The sequence below is a fragment of the Neoarthrinium moseri genome (assembly GCF_022829205.1).
Source record: "Neoarthrinium moseri strain CBS 164.80 chromosome Unknown scaffold9_Wmoseri_CBS_16480, whole genome shotgun sequence".
Classification (NCBI taxonomy): Eukaryota; Fungi; Ascomycota; class Sordariomycetes; order Amphisphaeriales; family Apiosporaceae; genus Neoarthrinium; species Neoarthrinium moseri.
The window spans coordinates 110,269-125,390 of NW_026055123.1; the positions used below are offsets into that span (position 1 = coordinate 110,269).

The 15,122-nt window shown below is 54.4% G+C and overlaps 2 protein-coding genes across 2 annotated transcripts; both read left to right on the forward strand.

Moving 5' to 3' along the window:
• Nucleotides 1-95: 95 nt before the first annotated feature.
• On the forward strand, nt 96-1,887 carry JN550_003625 (uncharacterized protein; the record flags this gene model as incomplete). Its single annotated transcript, XM_049315050.1, has 3 exons — nt 96-147; nt 344-1,355; nt 1,416-1,887. 3 exons carry the CDS (start codon nt 96-98, stop codon nt 1,885-1,887), a joined length of 1,536 nt encoding a protein of 511 aa, XP_049174195.1.
• Nucleotides 1,888-12,661: 10,774 nt separating this feature from the next.
• Nucleotides 12,662-13,699, forward strand: JN550_003626 (uncharacterized protein; the record flags this gene model as incomplete). The annotated part of the gene is made up of 1 exon (XM_049315051.1): nt 12,662-13,699. One exon carries the CDS (start codon nt 12,662-12,664, stop codon nt 13,697-13,699), a length of 1,038 nt encoding a protein of 345 aa, XP_049174196.1.
• Between the last annotated feature and the right edge of the window lie 1,423 nt (nt 13,700-15,122).

Below are 15,122 nucleotides of genomic sequence, written 5' to 3' on the forward strand. Positions count from 1 at the left end.
TACTTCGCATTTCCCATCCCATCCCATACCATCCATCGTCGACAGATTCGAGCCGCGTCGTTCGCACCAGTGTGATCCAGGCCGAAATTCCCAACATGGGCCGTCGATCGGGCCGCGCAGCCGCGAAGCGCGCTGCCGAGAAGCTAGGTGAGTCCTGGTCATCCACCTTCACCTCGTGAAGACACCTACCGTACCGTCTATACCGTCTCTCCCTTGCGACTGTCGTCCTTTCGCGTCGCCTTGCATCGTGCCGCGTCGCATCCCATAGCTTCCAGTCCCATCGCAGTGCGTCGCAGCAGCGCGTCACCGCAGCTCTCGTGTGCTAACCGCATTCCCTTTCCAGAGAGCACCCCGAGAGCATTCGAGGGAGTCGAGGACGACACCATGGCCGATGTCGATATGGACGCCTCAGACGCAGAGCCTCAGCCCGAAGCCGACGAGCGAGAAGACGGCGACTCGGCAGGCGAGCCCGAGAAGGAAGACGACCAGGACTCTGAGCCTGATGAGCCCAAGTCGCCCTCCCCGCCCCCGCAGCCCGTCATCAGAAGGCGCCGCCTGGGTCGGCCGCCCAAGAACAGGCCACCGGACTGGGACACTCTGCCCATCGAGCCGCCCAGCCGCGATCCCAACGACACCCCGCGCCGCCGTGGTCGCGGAGGCTGGCGAGGGCGGGGCGGCCGCAAGGGCCAGTCCTTTGCGCCCACCCAGCAGGCCATCGACGCCGACGGCACCATGATCGACATCGTGGATGACGAGCTGGCTCTGCCCGAGGACCCCGAGGGTGAGACCAAGGTCGACAAGCTGGGCAACCTCCAGGGCGGTCGCGAGTACCGTTGCCGAACCTTCACCGTCGATGGCCGCGGCGACAGGCTGTACATGTTGTCCACAGAGCCTGCGCGATGCGTTGGTTTCCGAGACTCATACCTCTTCTTCACCAAGCACAAGCGCCTCTACAAGATCATTGTCAACGATGACGAGAAGCGCGACATGATCGAGCGCGAGATCATTCCGCACTCCTACAAGGGCCGTGCGATAGGTATCGTCACGGCCCGCTCCGTCTTCCGCGAGTTCGGCGCCTTGATTGTCGTTGGAGGCCGCAGAATCAACGACGACTATGATGTCTTTGCGCGCAAGGCCGAGGGTGCCGTCGAGGGCGAGATCGCCGACCCCAACGACAGGTTCGTCCCGGGCGAGCCGTACAACAAGAACCAATACGTCGCCTGGCATGGTGCCAGTGCTGTTTACCACACGGGCGGCCCCTCGGTCCCTGTTCCCAATGGCAAACCCGAGGTCAAGAAGCGCCGTGTCACCGTCACCGACTCCAACTGGCAGCTCGAGCATGCGCGTGCTGCTGCGTAAGTTTCAGTCATACCCATAACGAGCCTGTTGCATTCCTAACTGATCATTTTTATCAGCCAATTCAATGCCGAGGTCGGTGCAATCCGCCGTCTCAACAACGCTGGTGTCTACGACATCCACACCAACACCCTCCAATTCCCTACCACCATGCAGCCCACCCATGCTCGTATAGAGCCGGTCTTCGACTCGTCATCGCCCTCTCAGAGCAGCATATTCCCGCCATTGGATCGCAAAATTCCCCGTAACTTCAGAGTGATCGACACCGTCATGGAGACGCCTCCTATCGGTCTCCAGTCTGCCGCGTACCAATCCGAGCGCAATGTTCCCTCGTTCCTCGAGCCTTTCCAGGGACTCAGTGCCATGTCCGACGACATCAAGGACCTGCTCCCACCCGAGTGCCGTAAGGCCTTTGATGAGGCACTGGATCAGGAGAACACTTGGAAGGCCAAGTGGGGACCCGAAGCCGATGTCATGCACCGACGGGCACCCACCATCGATGCCGCCATTGTGCCGTACAGCAAACTGTAGGAAGGTGGCTACTGTATGTGCTCTTTGCTAGGGCGTGTCACCAGAATCGGGTGTCCCTCCTGTGCGCAGTGATTCGGACAAGACCTCAGTCCCGAGCTGAGGTGTTCATCAACTCATTGGGCGTGCCTCTAACTGTAATCTAAACTAGCCGCTTCGTGTGTCTCAATGTCCTTGAGGCTGTCGTGGCTCCCGCAAAGAAAACTAGCCGGTGTCCCTGGAAGGCGAATCATGGGAGGGAATCGAGTGTCGACTGTAACAGTAAGATGAGAGTAGAAAACTTACGTCGAGATGATCTCGATGGTCTGGCGTTTGAGGTTGTTTGTCACTTTGATGGAGTCTGCGGGGAGCAGGAGGGTTGCTTTCGCACGGCATTTGCGATAATTGGTTCTCTACACAAGATAGAGTTGACGATACCCCCTGAATAGGCTGCTTCAGGCTCCGGTACTTCGTGGATAATAATCCTACTTCTGACGATCCCATATTCATTTCGTGATGCCTTGACTGGTGTTCTAGTAGACCCGGAACTACGAGACTCTCAACACGATGGCGCTATCAACGCTATGTCTCAGATGCTTCGTGGACAAACTTCAGCGTATGCATACTATATGAGAACTCTTTGCCAAATTCTGCCGGTCAACCAGTGTGAATCAGGCAAGTTGTTCGTCATCCAGGGTGAAGTAGTAACGACGCACATTTGTGAGCAAGGCTGTCTATAACTTCATGGGCGCTGCTGCGCTCATGTCAATGATCCTACAAGAATGCCTGTGAGCATATGCTTTTCAACTGACAAATTTCGACTTCTACAGTCGGTAGCTGTGCTTTCGTTGCACACGCACCCCGGCTACGATGGGTGAGCGCATCACGAGTGACTGCTTCATGGGGTTCACCACGCCAGGTACCATTGAAATGACCCGTGAGCATCAAGATTCCTCACTGACTCTACTTCTTACGCGGAGTCTGATCATCCCATTCGTGCCCCAGGCATTTCTAGCCTCCCATGATTGGATGTAAAGCATTGCGATATTTGAGGGAAGTGCATCGCTGGTGCCAAGGTGAGCGGCGCGTTCGGAAGAGAATCATCTCAGAGGAGGGACTACCTGGTATCTCTGACTCCTCTCGTCGTAATCAACATGTTCTCAGTAGCAGTTCGGTCGTGGTCAAGTACGTCAAAGTGCTCGCCAGGAGACACTTCGCATTTAAGACATGTCAACATCTGGTTGTCTCTCTGGTCTGCTACCCAACCAAGGTGGCGTTGATATATAGCCCCGAACAGGAACTTGGCCCCCTCCGAGGTGTTGTATATAGGCGAGAAAGGTAGAAAACAGTCCGGGGGAACTCTCTATGTCGGAGCTTCAAGGTCATTCTGACATTGTATGATGACTGACCGTTCCCTAGTCCACGTTGGCAAAATGGCAGCATCAAGGCGTCGGGTAATTCTACAGGGAGCTGTGGCAGGTAAGAAAGCAGTTCATTCATGTCGTGCGCCGGCATCTTGTATTATTGCTACAAGATGGTCAAGGTTAAGTTCATCCATGGCCTAATGTCATATCAATACAGGTGAATTTTTAAACGGCTGAGTGTGGCACTGCTAGATATACGGAGGTTGAGTCTCTCAACTTTTGCTGTCTGACCTTTTGATGCAGTCGTCATTACTTGTCTTGACTTCAGACCTCGTTACATATTCTGGGCAGGCATTCCGGCATGAATGAGTGACAGATATGCCCCTATTAGGAACACAAATATCTGCGCCGCAAAACACGCGTTGGCCATAGGATGAAACATACAATGCTCGTCATTCGTACAAGTCAGATGGCAATCATTTCAGTTAAGCCAAAGCTTCAGCTCCAGACCTAACCAAGACGGATCGTGCGCCTACTAGGCGTATAGAAATGCTCTGTTGCGAATGCCTTCACTGACGCCGTGGCAGTACAGCCACTCGGGTTACATGTATTGTCCAGGTTTTCGGGTGGTAGGCACGTTCCAAATCTATCCGAAGAGGCGAGATACACGACTCCAGCACTGCGAGCCTAGGTGCACTGGATTGCGGGCATACTCTGAGTCATTACAGGCCAGTGACGCATGTGGTGATCCTATCACTCTGCAGCGACGGTCTAACGCATGTGTTGCGGGACATAACAGGTCCGCAGGAGCGGGTGGTGGTGCATCCCACGAGCAAGTGGGTAGGCGCCAAGCAGCAGAATTCCAGGCAACGGGACTGAGAGATGATCACACTCCACGGAGAAGTTCGGGATGAGTTACTCCAGGACAGTTTCTTCGTAAATGATTCTAAAACTGTCTTCGATTGGGGCTAGAGCCTCCCCTTGGGCACCATTGCATCATTGGATGGGGGTTCACTGGGGGGTTTTCCACATGCTACATGGGCGGGGGACTGGGGTTCGCAGAGCACCGAAGCAGGAATCGCCGTTCGTATGGAACAAGAAACTGAAGAGGGGGGCCATGAGGAGTAAATCCAGGATCAGCCCCGATGCATCCGGTATAGGACCGGCCACGATGTCTTCATCGGATGCGTTCTTCGAGAAGGCATTGGCTCACTGGACCACGATTGGACAAGATCGGCATCGTTCGGAGGCGCTGCAGTCAAGGCAGTGGGCAATAACTTTGCAATGCGGATGATCAGGGTCCTTGATGGGCTAACGAGAAAAGTTTCCTTGCGATAGGGCAGTTTGTAGAAGCGCAAAGGACCGCCGGCTGCCGTTGCCAATGAGGGCAATGATCAAATGGGAGCCTTTTTACCGGCCTGGCCTGCAAGCCGCTACTGCAAGCTCTTTAGCTCGCGTCTGTCTCGCGCGTGCTAGAAGAACCATGGTGCCAGGTGTGCAGATTTCGAGCGTAGCCCAGGACGCCTGCGATCGATCCCCCACTTCGAACATTTTCACAGCTTCTGGAGACGAAGGCTAGACAGGGTCCGAGAAGTGGTACTGCAGCACAGTAAAGCCTCCCTTGCTATCCCGGGGAGGCCATCCAGCGGATGGATCTGTGGTGTGCACCAGTGCGTAATAGCCTCGCCCATGACAAATGACGCCGAGGTGTCAGGATGCTAGCTTGCAGACCTTTTCAATTGGGTGAACCATCGGGGGCTGCTCACAACCACTATAACCATTCTGCTGGATCGTTAGCGCTGAGGAGAGCGTCCGTTATGGCACAAAGAACTTTTCGACCTGTCGAGCAGGCGTCCCTCATTGGGCCGGCGTAGTCGAGGCTGACTAAAATCCGCGTCGTGACGAGGCCAATGAAGACCGACTGTGGCGACTGCATTTCCCGTGAGGGGTGCATACGTCGTTCCTTTTTCTCTCCCATCCTGCCTATTGGGGACCCTAAGTCACTTATGTAATCCGTGGATACATCCAGCCATCAATACGATTCGCTGAACGAGACCACCAAGTCACGATCCTCTTTAGTGATGTGTGCGTCAGTGTAGCTGGTGCAGGCTGCACCGGTGCAATACGTATGAAATTCTTCCAGAGGAGTCTTGGTTGCCGGCGGTTGTTTTGCTGCGCGAGGTTTCTGGTGCAACATGCATACATTGCGCTGTACCCTGGAAGGCCCGGCGGAACTTTGCACCTCATAGAAACATCCTTGGAAGGGAGATTCTAGTCGACGCGACGTGCATCAGACCAATGAAGCAGGTGCCTGATTCTACCGAGAGAACACTGCGGGCTAGAGCACTCGCTCTTCCCAGTCATGTCGAGTGAGGGAGCGAACTATGTTGGAGTTGCAGCGTGACGGTCGGGGTTGCTGCAGGGTGCAGATGGGTCCAGTCATGACCGCTGGGCCGTGGAGTCTCATGATCCTCACTTCGCAAGCCATTCATGGCGGTGTGTACAACGGCGGCGAGCTCCACCAAGGGCTCGATTTTTAGAACAAGCGGAAAGCCGCGCATGTCCAATACCCCGCAAAGATCGAAGCCGAGCCGTTACAAACCACCGGCGATAGCTACGGGTACAGTAAGGTATGTGACACGAGGATACTATTCGGCCTTTCTCCTGAAATTCGCGCAAGACCTACTAGTGGCTTTTCCTATGCATTTACCACTTTGTGATAGATCATCCGAAGTCGCATTATAACCCGCGCAGAGCGAGCTGCCGGCATGTATCTTTTGGGGATCCTATATCGTTATTACAGAGACAACCTACTAGTCCGTGAAAATAAAATTCCGCTATCCTCAATGAGAGACAAAATGATTGTGTCGTTAGCTCGAAACACATGTAGCTCGCCGTCACTATAGGCTTGCAGGTCAATGCACGCCAAAGAAGTTAGACGTCTGGTAAATAAGCCGAGCAACTTGGACGGAACTACCCAGTTGCGGTGAGCTTCAATACACTTCTACTGCGCCTCCGCTTGGGGTCGTTCCACTGTAGAATACATAGCGGCAGAAAAATAAGATTGTAGTAGATCCTGTACCGAGAGTGGGGAGCAAGAGCCGGCTCAACAACTCTGCGGTCGGTCACAAGTTCACTGGTGGCATGTCTAGTTCTACGGTTCCTTCAGACCGGTTGTAAAACTTGCGGACAGCCCAGTGGGCAGAATGACACCGATGCCCAAAGCCGACATTGCAGATGGTGGGGGGTTTCTGCAGGTGATGTTGGGGCAAAGACGCCAACCGGTAAACGCATTGAACCATACGATCAGTCAAGAAGCAGCAGCAGCTGTGGCAAAGTGACTATCTTTGGCCCGCCGGGATTGAACACCGACGACACACGCTTGTGGAGGCCTGTAGCCGATTTTGCTGATGGCTGCATGATTAGTCACGAGACCTGGCTGGTGAGAGAAGGTTGTAGTTTGTCAGATTGAGCTGCTCCGTCTGCTATAGCGTAGTGGGCAGCCTGGACCAGTATCCCGGGGGCTGGCGTATCAGCTGTGAAGTCATATGGGTAAGTTATTCATAGTAACAGCAGGCAGTGTCGGTTAAAGAATAAGAGAGAGTCAAGTAGAGTAGCTTTCTCCAACGGTCAGTCTTTGCCACGGCTGCATACGTACTGGTAGATTGCGACCTGGAAATTGGTAGATGATGCTGACGAAGAGCAATGCCGCATCAGCTGTCCATGGTGACGAAACTATCGAGCCCCCGCGGGTTGTAGCCTGCCAGCCAACATAGGCGCTCCCGTGACGGCGGCGACTGTGACTGGCAAGCCGGTTGGCCGCCAGTCAAGGACTTCCGACATTCTTTGCGCCTCCATCCCAGCCTGCAACATTGCATCGAAAATCAGGGTCTTCTAGGTAGACCCACAAAGTCCAACTAGCCATGCTTGCATGTGAGGGAAAAGAAACCGCTCATGGAGCACGGACGGAGAAGGAGGAAGCTAAGGAGCTGTGGAGAAAGCAGATTCGCCCAGGGCATGGCAATATGGCTGAAGCAGCGTCAAATTTCTGGGAAGCGGGTGGTGCTGGAAACGTTTTAGGGCGAGCCTTTTGCTGATGGCCCTGGCTTTGCCTGGGGCCCTGAGGCCGGTTGCCGGTGGACATTGAACGTTCGAGGTTGGGAAGAAAAATCCCCCCTTATCCGATTGGCCAGCCCTTCCTGCCCTCTTGGCTTTGGCTCTGGACGCGGACCCTGAATTATTGGCAATTAGTTTCAAATTCCAACTCTCCGTCTGATGCCCCTGACCTTTTAATTCTTGACCCTGTGATGTGGGACCTGGCCTCGCGTTCCGAATTACCAATCGTCAATATCACCGGCACCCCAACGGCATACTATCAACTCTGTTAGCAGTCCAGGACCCTGCATCGAGCCGGCGGCTTATTGCGATTTGACCCAACTGCCCAACTATACCTACTTGGGTACTATGGGATGGTATGTTTGGGACAAGCAGTGGATATGTGGCGGACGATACAGACGCTAGAATGTTTCGATAGTGCACATCACGATGACCATCCAGTCGCCAGTGCGCCAGGCTGATGAAGTGCTGAGTGGCCTTTGGCCTCCCACCAGTCAACGTGCAGAGACAGCCTGCACCGCACCAGTAAGCCTGTCTCCGATGCCAAAAGCACCGACGACTCACTCACTTGCTGTACACCCCTGGAGTTCGAGGACGCGACTCCTGGGCTGATGATCCATCCCCGTGCGCCTTGCCATTTCTCTCATCCTGGATCACGGCATTTACCAATGGGCCTCAAAAGTTCTGGTCTAGTATATCTCTTCAGCCGCCCTGCTGAGAGAAGACGGTGTATAAGCCAACTGACACAATTGGAGCCGTGGCATGGGCCTGTACATGTCCTAAGGCAGCTCAAAACTCCCTATATCAGCCCGCGAGGCTACCTAGAGGTCAGTCATTACGGGTTCTGCACCGTAAAAAACGGGCATCCACCTGGACAGATGCCGCTGTGTGAGTGCGTGCATCAGCCTTGAGAGCTCACTCTATGGGCAACTCAATCGTGGTTATTGATTGTTATGCAACCGGCATCAACGGCAAATACACCAGCCATCTGCTGAATCTAGGCGAAAGACTACGCATGCGGTGACGAAGGCTCATTAGGCATCGATGTTTTGAACAGACGTTTGCGTCGCTCGTTTCGGTTCTGCCTGCCTGTCCGACTTCACGTGGAAAGCCTGTTCAACTTCCGGTTTCGTTGTTCCGCTTCCATGCTTGGCGTCGTACCGACGATCCTGAGACCCCTGTGTGCCTGGGATGACGGGCCCTGCCCTTTTGTTCCGGAGTGCACCTCCGCGAGCACCTCTCAACTGCTACGTACAATACGAAGAAAGCATTTCGATAAAGGCTGTTCTAGCACCCGTCGTATGCCATCCATCCACCACGCCACAAGCATGGTTAGTATCATGGTACAACTCTGAGTGAGTAGGTGTCAGTAGCTTCTGATGCAATCCGTACAGCCTGAACAGGCAGTGAAACCTGATATATTTCCACAAAGGTCAATGATATGAGACTTCCAATAGCGAGTCTGCGTAGGTATGGCAACGGTACAATATGGCAGGAGCCAGAGGGGATGTCGATCTCAAAGCCATGACGAGTGGGCAAACGAGCCAAGACGTCCCATTTGACGAGATGGCCGAGGCAAAGTTTATCCAGATGCGAGCTGGGCGTACTGCAACCCTGAGCGGCGACAGTGGTTTTGCGACCACAGTTACGGAGTACCTAATAATCTTACGCGCTGCCGCAACCACACAGGTCCGGTACACCCCCAACACAGCAAGTGTTTCTGACTCCGAAATGAGCAAACTCAAAAGCGTTCCACGAATGGGTGAAACTGCTTCATATAGCAGCTGAATGAGACTCGCGTTTCTTACATAACAAGAGAGACGAATGTTGCTCGATGCGTCGAGGTGGAAAGGATCCTGCCGGCGGCAGGCGTGGAATGCGACAAGACAGGATGCAGTGTCTTGGTGACCAGCAAATCAAGACGGACACCCCATACTACGCGTGTACCGACACCCAAGAAAAGACGAGCCAAGAATGCCCCGATACACCATCAATACTTTTTTGTGTCTCCTTCCCAGAGGCCGAACAGTCTCCGGCGCCGGCTCGTGGAGGATCTCAGTAATTCATGCACTGACGCGGATGACTGTACCATAGTACCGTAGTCAGTCACCACGGCGTCCCAAGCTGTCACGTTTCGCCCTCCAGGATTCATCCGCAGCACCAGAGTAAAAGCAAATTGACTCAACGGTACGAGCGGCAGGACGCGGTGCCAGTTCATGCCAGGCCAGTGAGCATGCCTCTCCGTACACGTTGTGCATCAAAGTTACCCAGGGAGAGGCATGCCGTACGGTGTCACCTATGCTTTTAGGGTATTATATCTGGTACGAGGTCGTCTCTACGACAGACGACCGTCGGGACCTGGCCATGGCGGCCAGGATACTGCATGGTTGCAGCTATTGGCCCAACGGGTTTAGTTAGTACTGGGAATTAACTAATGTTGATGTCGATGCAGGCCGTAGTAGCGATGAGCGCTTGGTGCGCAGGATTGGTAGCCTCGTCGCAAATGCCCGAAAACCCTTACGCTATGCCCCCTTGTGCGTCTCCATTCGCCCATATTTTATTGCCGTCATTACGAGCGCCACCACACCGGTTCGCGCTGGGCACTGGGCGCTGGCAAGCAAAGACTTGCCCACACCCACACCCACACCATGTCCATGACGGATGATCAGGCTTTCTGGCCGACGGATTGGCGATGATCTCAGCGGGCTCAGGAGGCTGTGACACGGGTCATATGGGAGCAGAGTGTGGCCACTTTGATCTCTTCAAGCCCTCGGCCACGGCCGTGACCAGCGTCAGACCGCGAACAGCGCCTTAAAGGGCCGCCCGGGCGAACAAAGTTTGAAGCCCCGAGACAGGTCTTTTTCTGGTGGCCGACTAGATAAAAAAAAAAATCCGACTCTCTTACGATACGATGTAACTTACAGTACGTTACCGGCAAATGCGATGTATCTAACCTCCCCCTCCAGTGGGCCTTTTCTTTGAAGCACACCGTAATGCCAGGGTGTTCTAGACTCTGATTGATGGAGCAGTCCTTGTTTAGCTTGGGGCGGTGGTGGGTGACTGGGGGCATGGCTTGCCCAGCCAAAGCGGCCTAGTGACAAAGGCCGACAGGAAGAAAGAGAGAAAAAAAAATCGATCCGTTGCAGTAAGGGTGATTGATTGACTGAGGGCTTGGCCGGCCGTATCCGTTTTTGTCGCCGTCGCGTGTCATTGACATGCTGGGCTTGGATGCTTGGGGGGTCATTCCTCCAGACAGACCACCTGCGTCTCAGCGGTCCTCAAGTCCCAAGTCCCAAGCCCCAACCGGCCTCCCAGGGCCCCCCTCTCCCAGCAGACTCCCAGCAGACTACCACCCCCTGGACTTCCACTCACACACCCGTGGACTGGACCCCCGTCGTCCTGTTCTCCGCCGGGTCCAGCAGCTGGCCTAACCGTTTTCTTCCCTCGACTGCGACTGGGACCCCCGACGACATCACCATCAATACGGCCACCAGACGTCGCATTTTTCCCCTTCCCACCCCCCGTCCCCCTTCCTGCCCTTTCTCCCCCATCTCCATCTCTCCGCCCACCTCTCTCTCCATCCCTCACCTCGACATCCGCGACTCGCCCGCAACCCAACAGCGGCCTCAATTGGAGATCTGCCAATTTCACGAGGCCGTCGACGTCAGGATTCAGGTTGTCATTTTTCTTCCTACCCGTTCACTCGCAGGCTGGGGAAAGAAAAATAAAAAGCGCGGAGCCAAGAGAAGACACCAGGGCTCGCTCGGTGTTGCGCTACGCTACGTGCTAGGCCCGGTTGCCGTGCAGGGCCAGTCTGTGCTGAAGACTTTTGGTAGTCTCTGGCCGCCAACCCGACACGCTTCCCCCCCAAGTCCCCAAGTCCCCAAGTCCCAGTCCCAACCCAACCACCAACCCCAGCCAAACGTCACTTGGAGGCACAGGAACTCCCACGCGACCTGCGACTGCGACCTGCGACGAAGCCCATCGGCTCAGCCGGACGTCGATCGCACTGCACAGCTCACAGCTGCCTCAGCACACACGCCTGCTGGCCCTCCCTTTCTCCCCCGGCGTCGCCAGCTACGTTGACTTGAGGTGAGTTCTGATTTCCCGTCCTGTTTTTTTCCTTATATACCTGCGTTTCGTCGACGCCTGTGTGAGTGCGTGTGGTATGTGTGTGTGTGTGTCTTGGTCTCCGTCTCGTCTTGTCTCCATCCGGCAACAGCAACACGGCAACGGCCCAGCACCAGCGCTGCACCCACAAAAAATCCCTGGGAGCAGAGGGCCCACCGAACCAGCCCAAAGCTTTTTGGCGCATCGACCACCGACACGATTCATTTCCGCCGTTATTTTGATGCTCGTCGTCACATCCCGGCCGCTTGGTTCTCACTCCCACGCCCTCTCTTCCTTACTCGCCTCCCGCTCGCACATCCGGTCCGTCGAGCACAACAAACAACCGCATCCTGGTTCTGGTTCTGTAGCAAGCAACCAGTCTGTTGTCGGGCTCTTCCTTGGACTGTCGCGTCGGCAGACACCATCACTCCAGTCTCGCCCATCTGCCTCGACTCGTTTGATCCTCGACGACCGACTTCGTTGTCTGGCTGTCCTGTTTCCTTAACACCACCTAGTCGCCCCCCGACCAGCTCCCATCGCGTCTCGGACCAAGACACATACTCGGCACTTTGTTCACCGGTCCTTTTTTTGTTCCACGCAATTGTCAAGACTCGGAACAATGTGCGGCTGACTCGAGAGACAATGAATACAGTGCTTTAGAGTTTTTCTGCCCGTTATACCCTACGACTGAATTTCCATTCCGCGTTGGCATTGGTAAAAGCTACCTACGATTCACATCGCTCATCTCGAAAGACTTCATTGTCATCTTCGAATACCCTCACCTTATATATTCAGGCCTTGGCTGCGCTTGAGTATTGACGACACCTGGGAACGCCTTTCCCAGTTTGAATCATCGTCACCCACCGACACGTCCACGACTTCCGTCGAGATCCCCTTCGCGCACTCCCAGAAACGCGTGCTTGCACATCGTCAGGGTTCGCCAGAGATCAGGTCTGAACACATCGTTGTCGCATCTTTCCCTCTGGACTGATCGGATCATCATATGGCTGGAGTCTCGCATTAAGGTTCCTCAACCTTTTTCCTTTTCATCTTTCACCCTTCGGCTCTTCAGCCTTGGTATCATCGGCCAGCGTTCAGTGGACTCGCCCACGCAACCCTGTCCAGGTCTCCCAAGTGCTTGAAGCAGTGCGACCGGTTTTGTTCACCAACATACCACACCCGTTCTCCGATTCCATTACATCATCACGATGCCGGGCGGTGTGTGTGCAGTCCTCGACTACGAGGTCGAGATGATGGCAGAGTACGTGTCGGACATGTCGATGCGTCTTGTCATGCCTAACGCCTCTGTCACCGCGGCGTCCCGCAAGTTTGTCTCGCAAGTCCTCACCTCGACAAGACTTCCTAGCACAACCATCCTGCTTGGCCTGAACTACCTGGCGAAGAGGGTTAACACCCTGAACGCCGCAGGAGGTTTCAAGGTCAACGAGGGACAGGTTTGGCGCATGCTTACTGTCTCGCTCCTGTTGGGCAGCAAGTTCCTTGACGACAACACCTTCCAGAACCGATCCTGGTCCGAGGTGAGCGGTATTCCCGTTCAGGAGTTGAACACCATGGAGAACGACTGGCTCCGTCACATCGACTGGTCGCTTTACGTGAACCTGGACAAGAGCGGCGACTACAACGCGTGGCTGAGTAACTGGAAGGATTGGGAGACCAACAAGAAGCGCGAGCAGCTTGTGCAGAAGCAACAGGCTGTCGCTGCTCGCGAGAGGCTGGCTCCCATCCGTACCGACATCCGCACCAACTCTCAGCACCACCCTCTGGCTTACGAAGGCTGGACACCCGAGGAAATTTCCGATTACGAGCGTGCTCGCTTCACACGCGCCGCCGCCAAATCCTCCTTCCGTCCTCGCGAGAACTCCTGGGCCACACAGTACCAGACTTCCTGGTCTGCTGCACCTCTCACTCCCCCCGATTCAGGCTATGGTACTCCCGAGTACCTGAACTCCGCTGCCTCGCTGAACTCGCGTTACAATGACTGGTTCAACTCAGCCATGGCAACGGGCTACAGGGGCTACCAGTCGTCGGCCCCTACCACCACTCATGCGTCGTACAACCACAGGGCTTCCACACACCAACACCAGTCTTACTACAACCACTACGGTGGCCAGGGTATCTGGGATGCAAATATCGCTGAGTGCAACTGTTCCCAATGCATGGCGACCCTCCATAAGCCCGCGCACTATTTCCAGCATCATGGGTTCGGTCAAGCCGTGGTTGGTTAAGGATTCATCTACAGCAATGCCTGATCTGTCCCCAACGCATTGAAGTGCGCGGTTGGACATTTGCACGAGTCGCCTTGACCCGAACACCAAAGTTGGGCTTGGTGACCGTTCTGCCCACGTGAGGGCCCTTACTCGGCATCTTCATGAACATACGTTTGCAATTCAGATACCCCGGAGTACTGGTTGGATGAACATCAGGACCACACCCCGCCAGTTCTTGCTGGTATCGAGCAGAGCCCTTGATTTATCATGCCGGGTCTTCGATACCCCGGCTTCGAGATCCTTGATGTCAAGGTGCGGCGACCTGATAGTCTCTTCCAGGTGTTCCTTTCTTGATTATTTACGAATTTTCTTCTTTTGTTCTTCATTTCATCAGGCGTTCAATGGGCCCGTCGACTCGACCTGGTCCACGGAGTTTCTACTAATAGACCATGGCTTTCTTTTCGCATTCGTACTAGGAGGGGTGGCAAAACTGCGGATTAATCAGGCGTTCAAAAACAACAAGATGGCTTGTCAAGGCAACCATCGTCAAGTCGACCAATCATTCTCCGGTCCCCCTACTCAGAATTATTCAGACACCGACACAGATCCATCCTTGGTGACTTGGGATTGGAGAGTCGTCATCGAGATTGGATTTACCGCCAACCTTTCGACGTGGAAACGACGATTAGAAGCAGTCGTCTGGCTCTTGTTTTTGTCATTTCACGCTTTATACAGATCGCCAAAAGCACAGGCTTGTTGGCTTAAGGGATGGGAGGCACGGCTGATTACAGTCGGTCTGCTGGAAGGCCATCAAGATCGTCGCGGCCCAGCACAGCCAGGGATTGCCTCGAAGCAAACCCCATTCCTGTTCCCTTGGTTATTGCTTCTTTACAAGAGATTGGAACAAAATGGACTGCACATTGCATTGCATTCGGAAAGCATTATGGAAAAATGGATTTTGAGGGGTTGGTTGATTTTGCTTTCGTCGGTTACGACCTCGATACCACCTGGCGGCACACTGGTTATTCCTTCAGTGTGATACGACTAGCGGCCCGAACATTCAAGTCGCCGCGGTTACAATCGCTTTGAATGGACGAGCCTGGTGCTGCCTGCCTGTGGAACTTTTTAGATTTTCTTTCCTTCAGTTTTGCATTCACTAGAAAAGGGGTACTTGGCTTCTGGAATCTGTAATGTTCGGGGGTTATCGGTTTTGAAGTTGCACCACGAAGTGGTGGTTTTTGGATTTCTTTTTACGAATGGCATGACTGGAATTTGGCAAGGGATGAAACGGCATACTCGCCGACGTTACGGAGGAAGCATCACAGGGCACACACTTGGCCACTGTTAAAACACATGTACAGCTAGCCGGCTCACGAAGCTGGTTCAGTGGGAAGACTTGTTAGCGATGGATGGATGGTCATTGACAGATGCAGTAGCTACC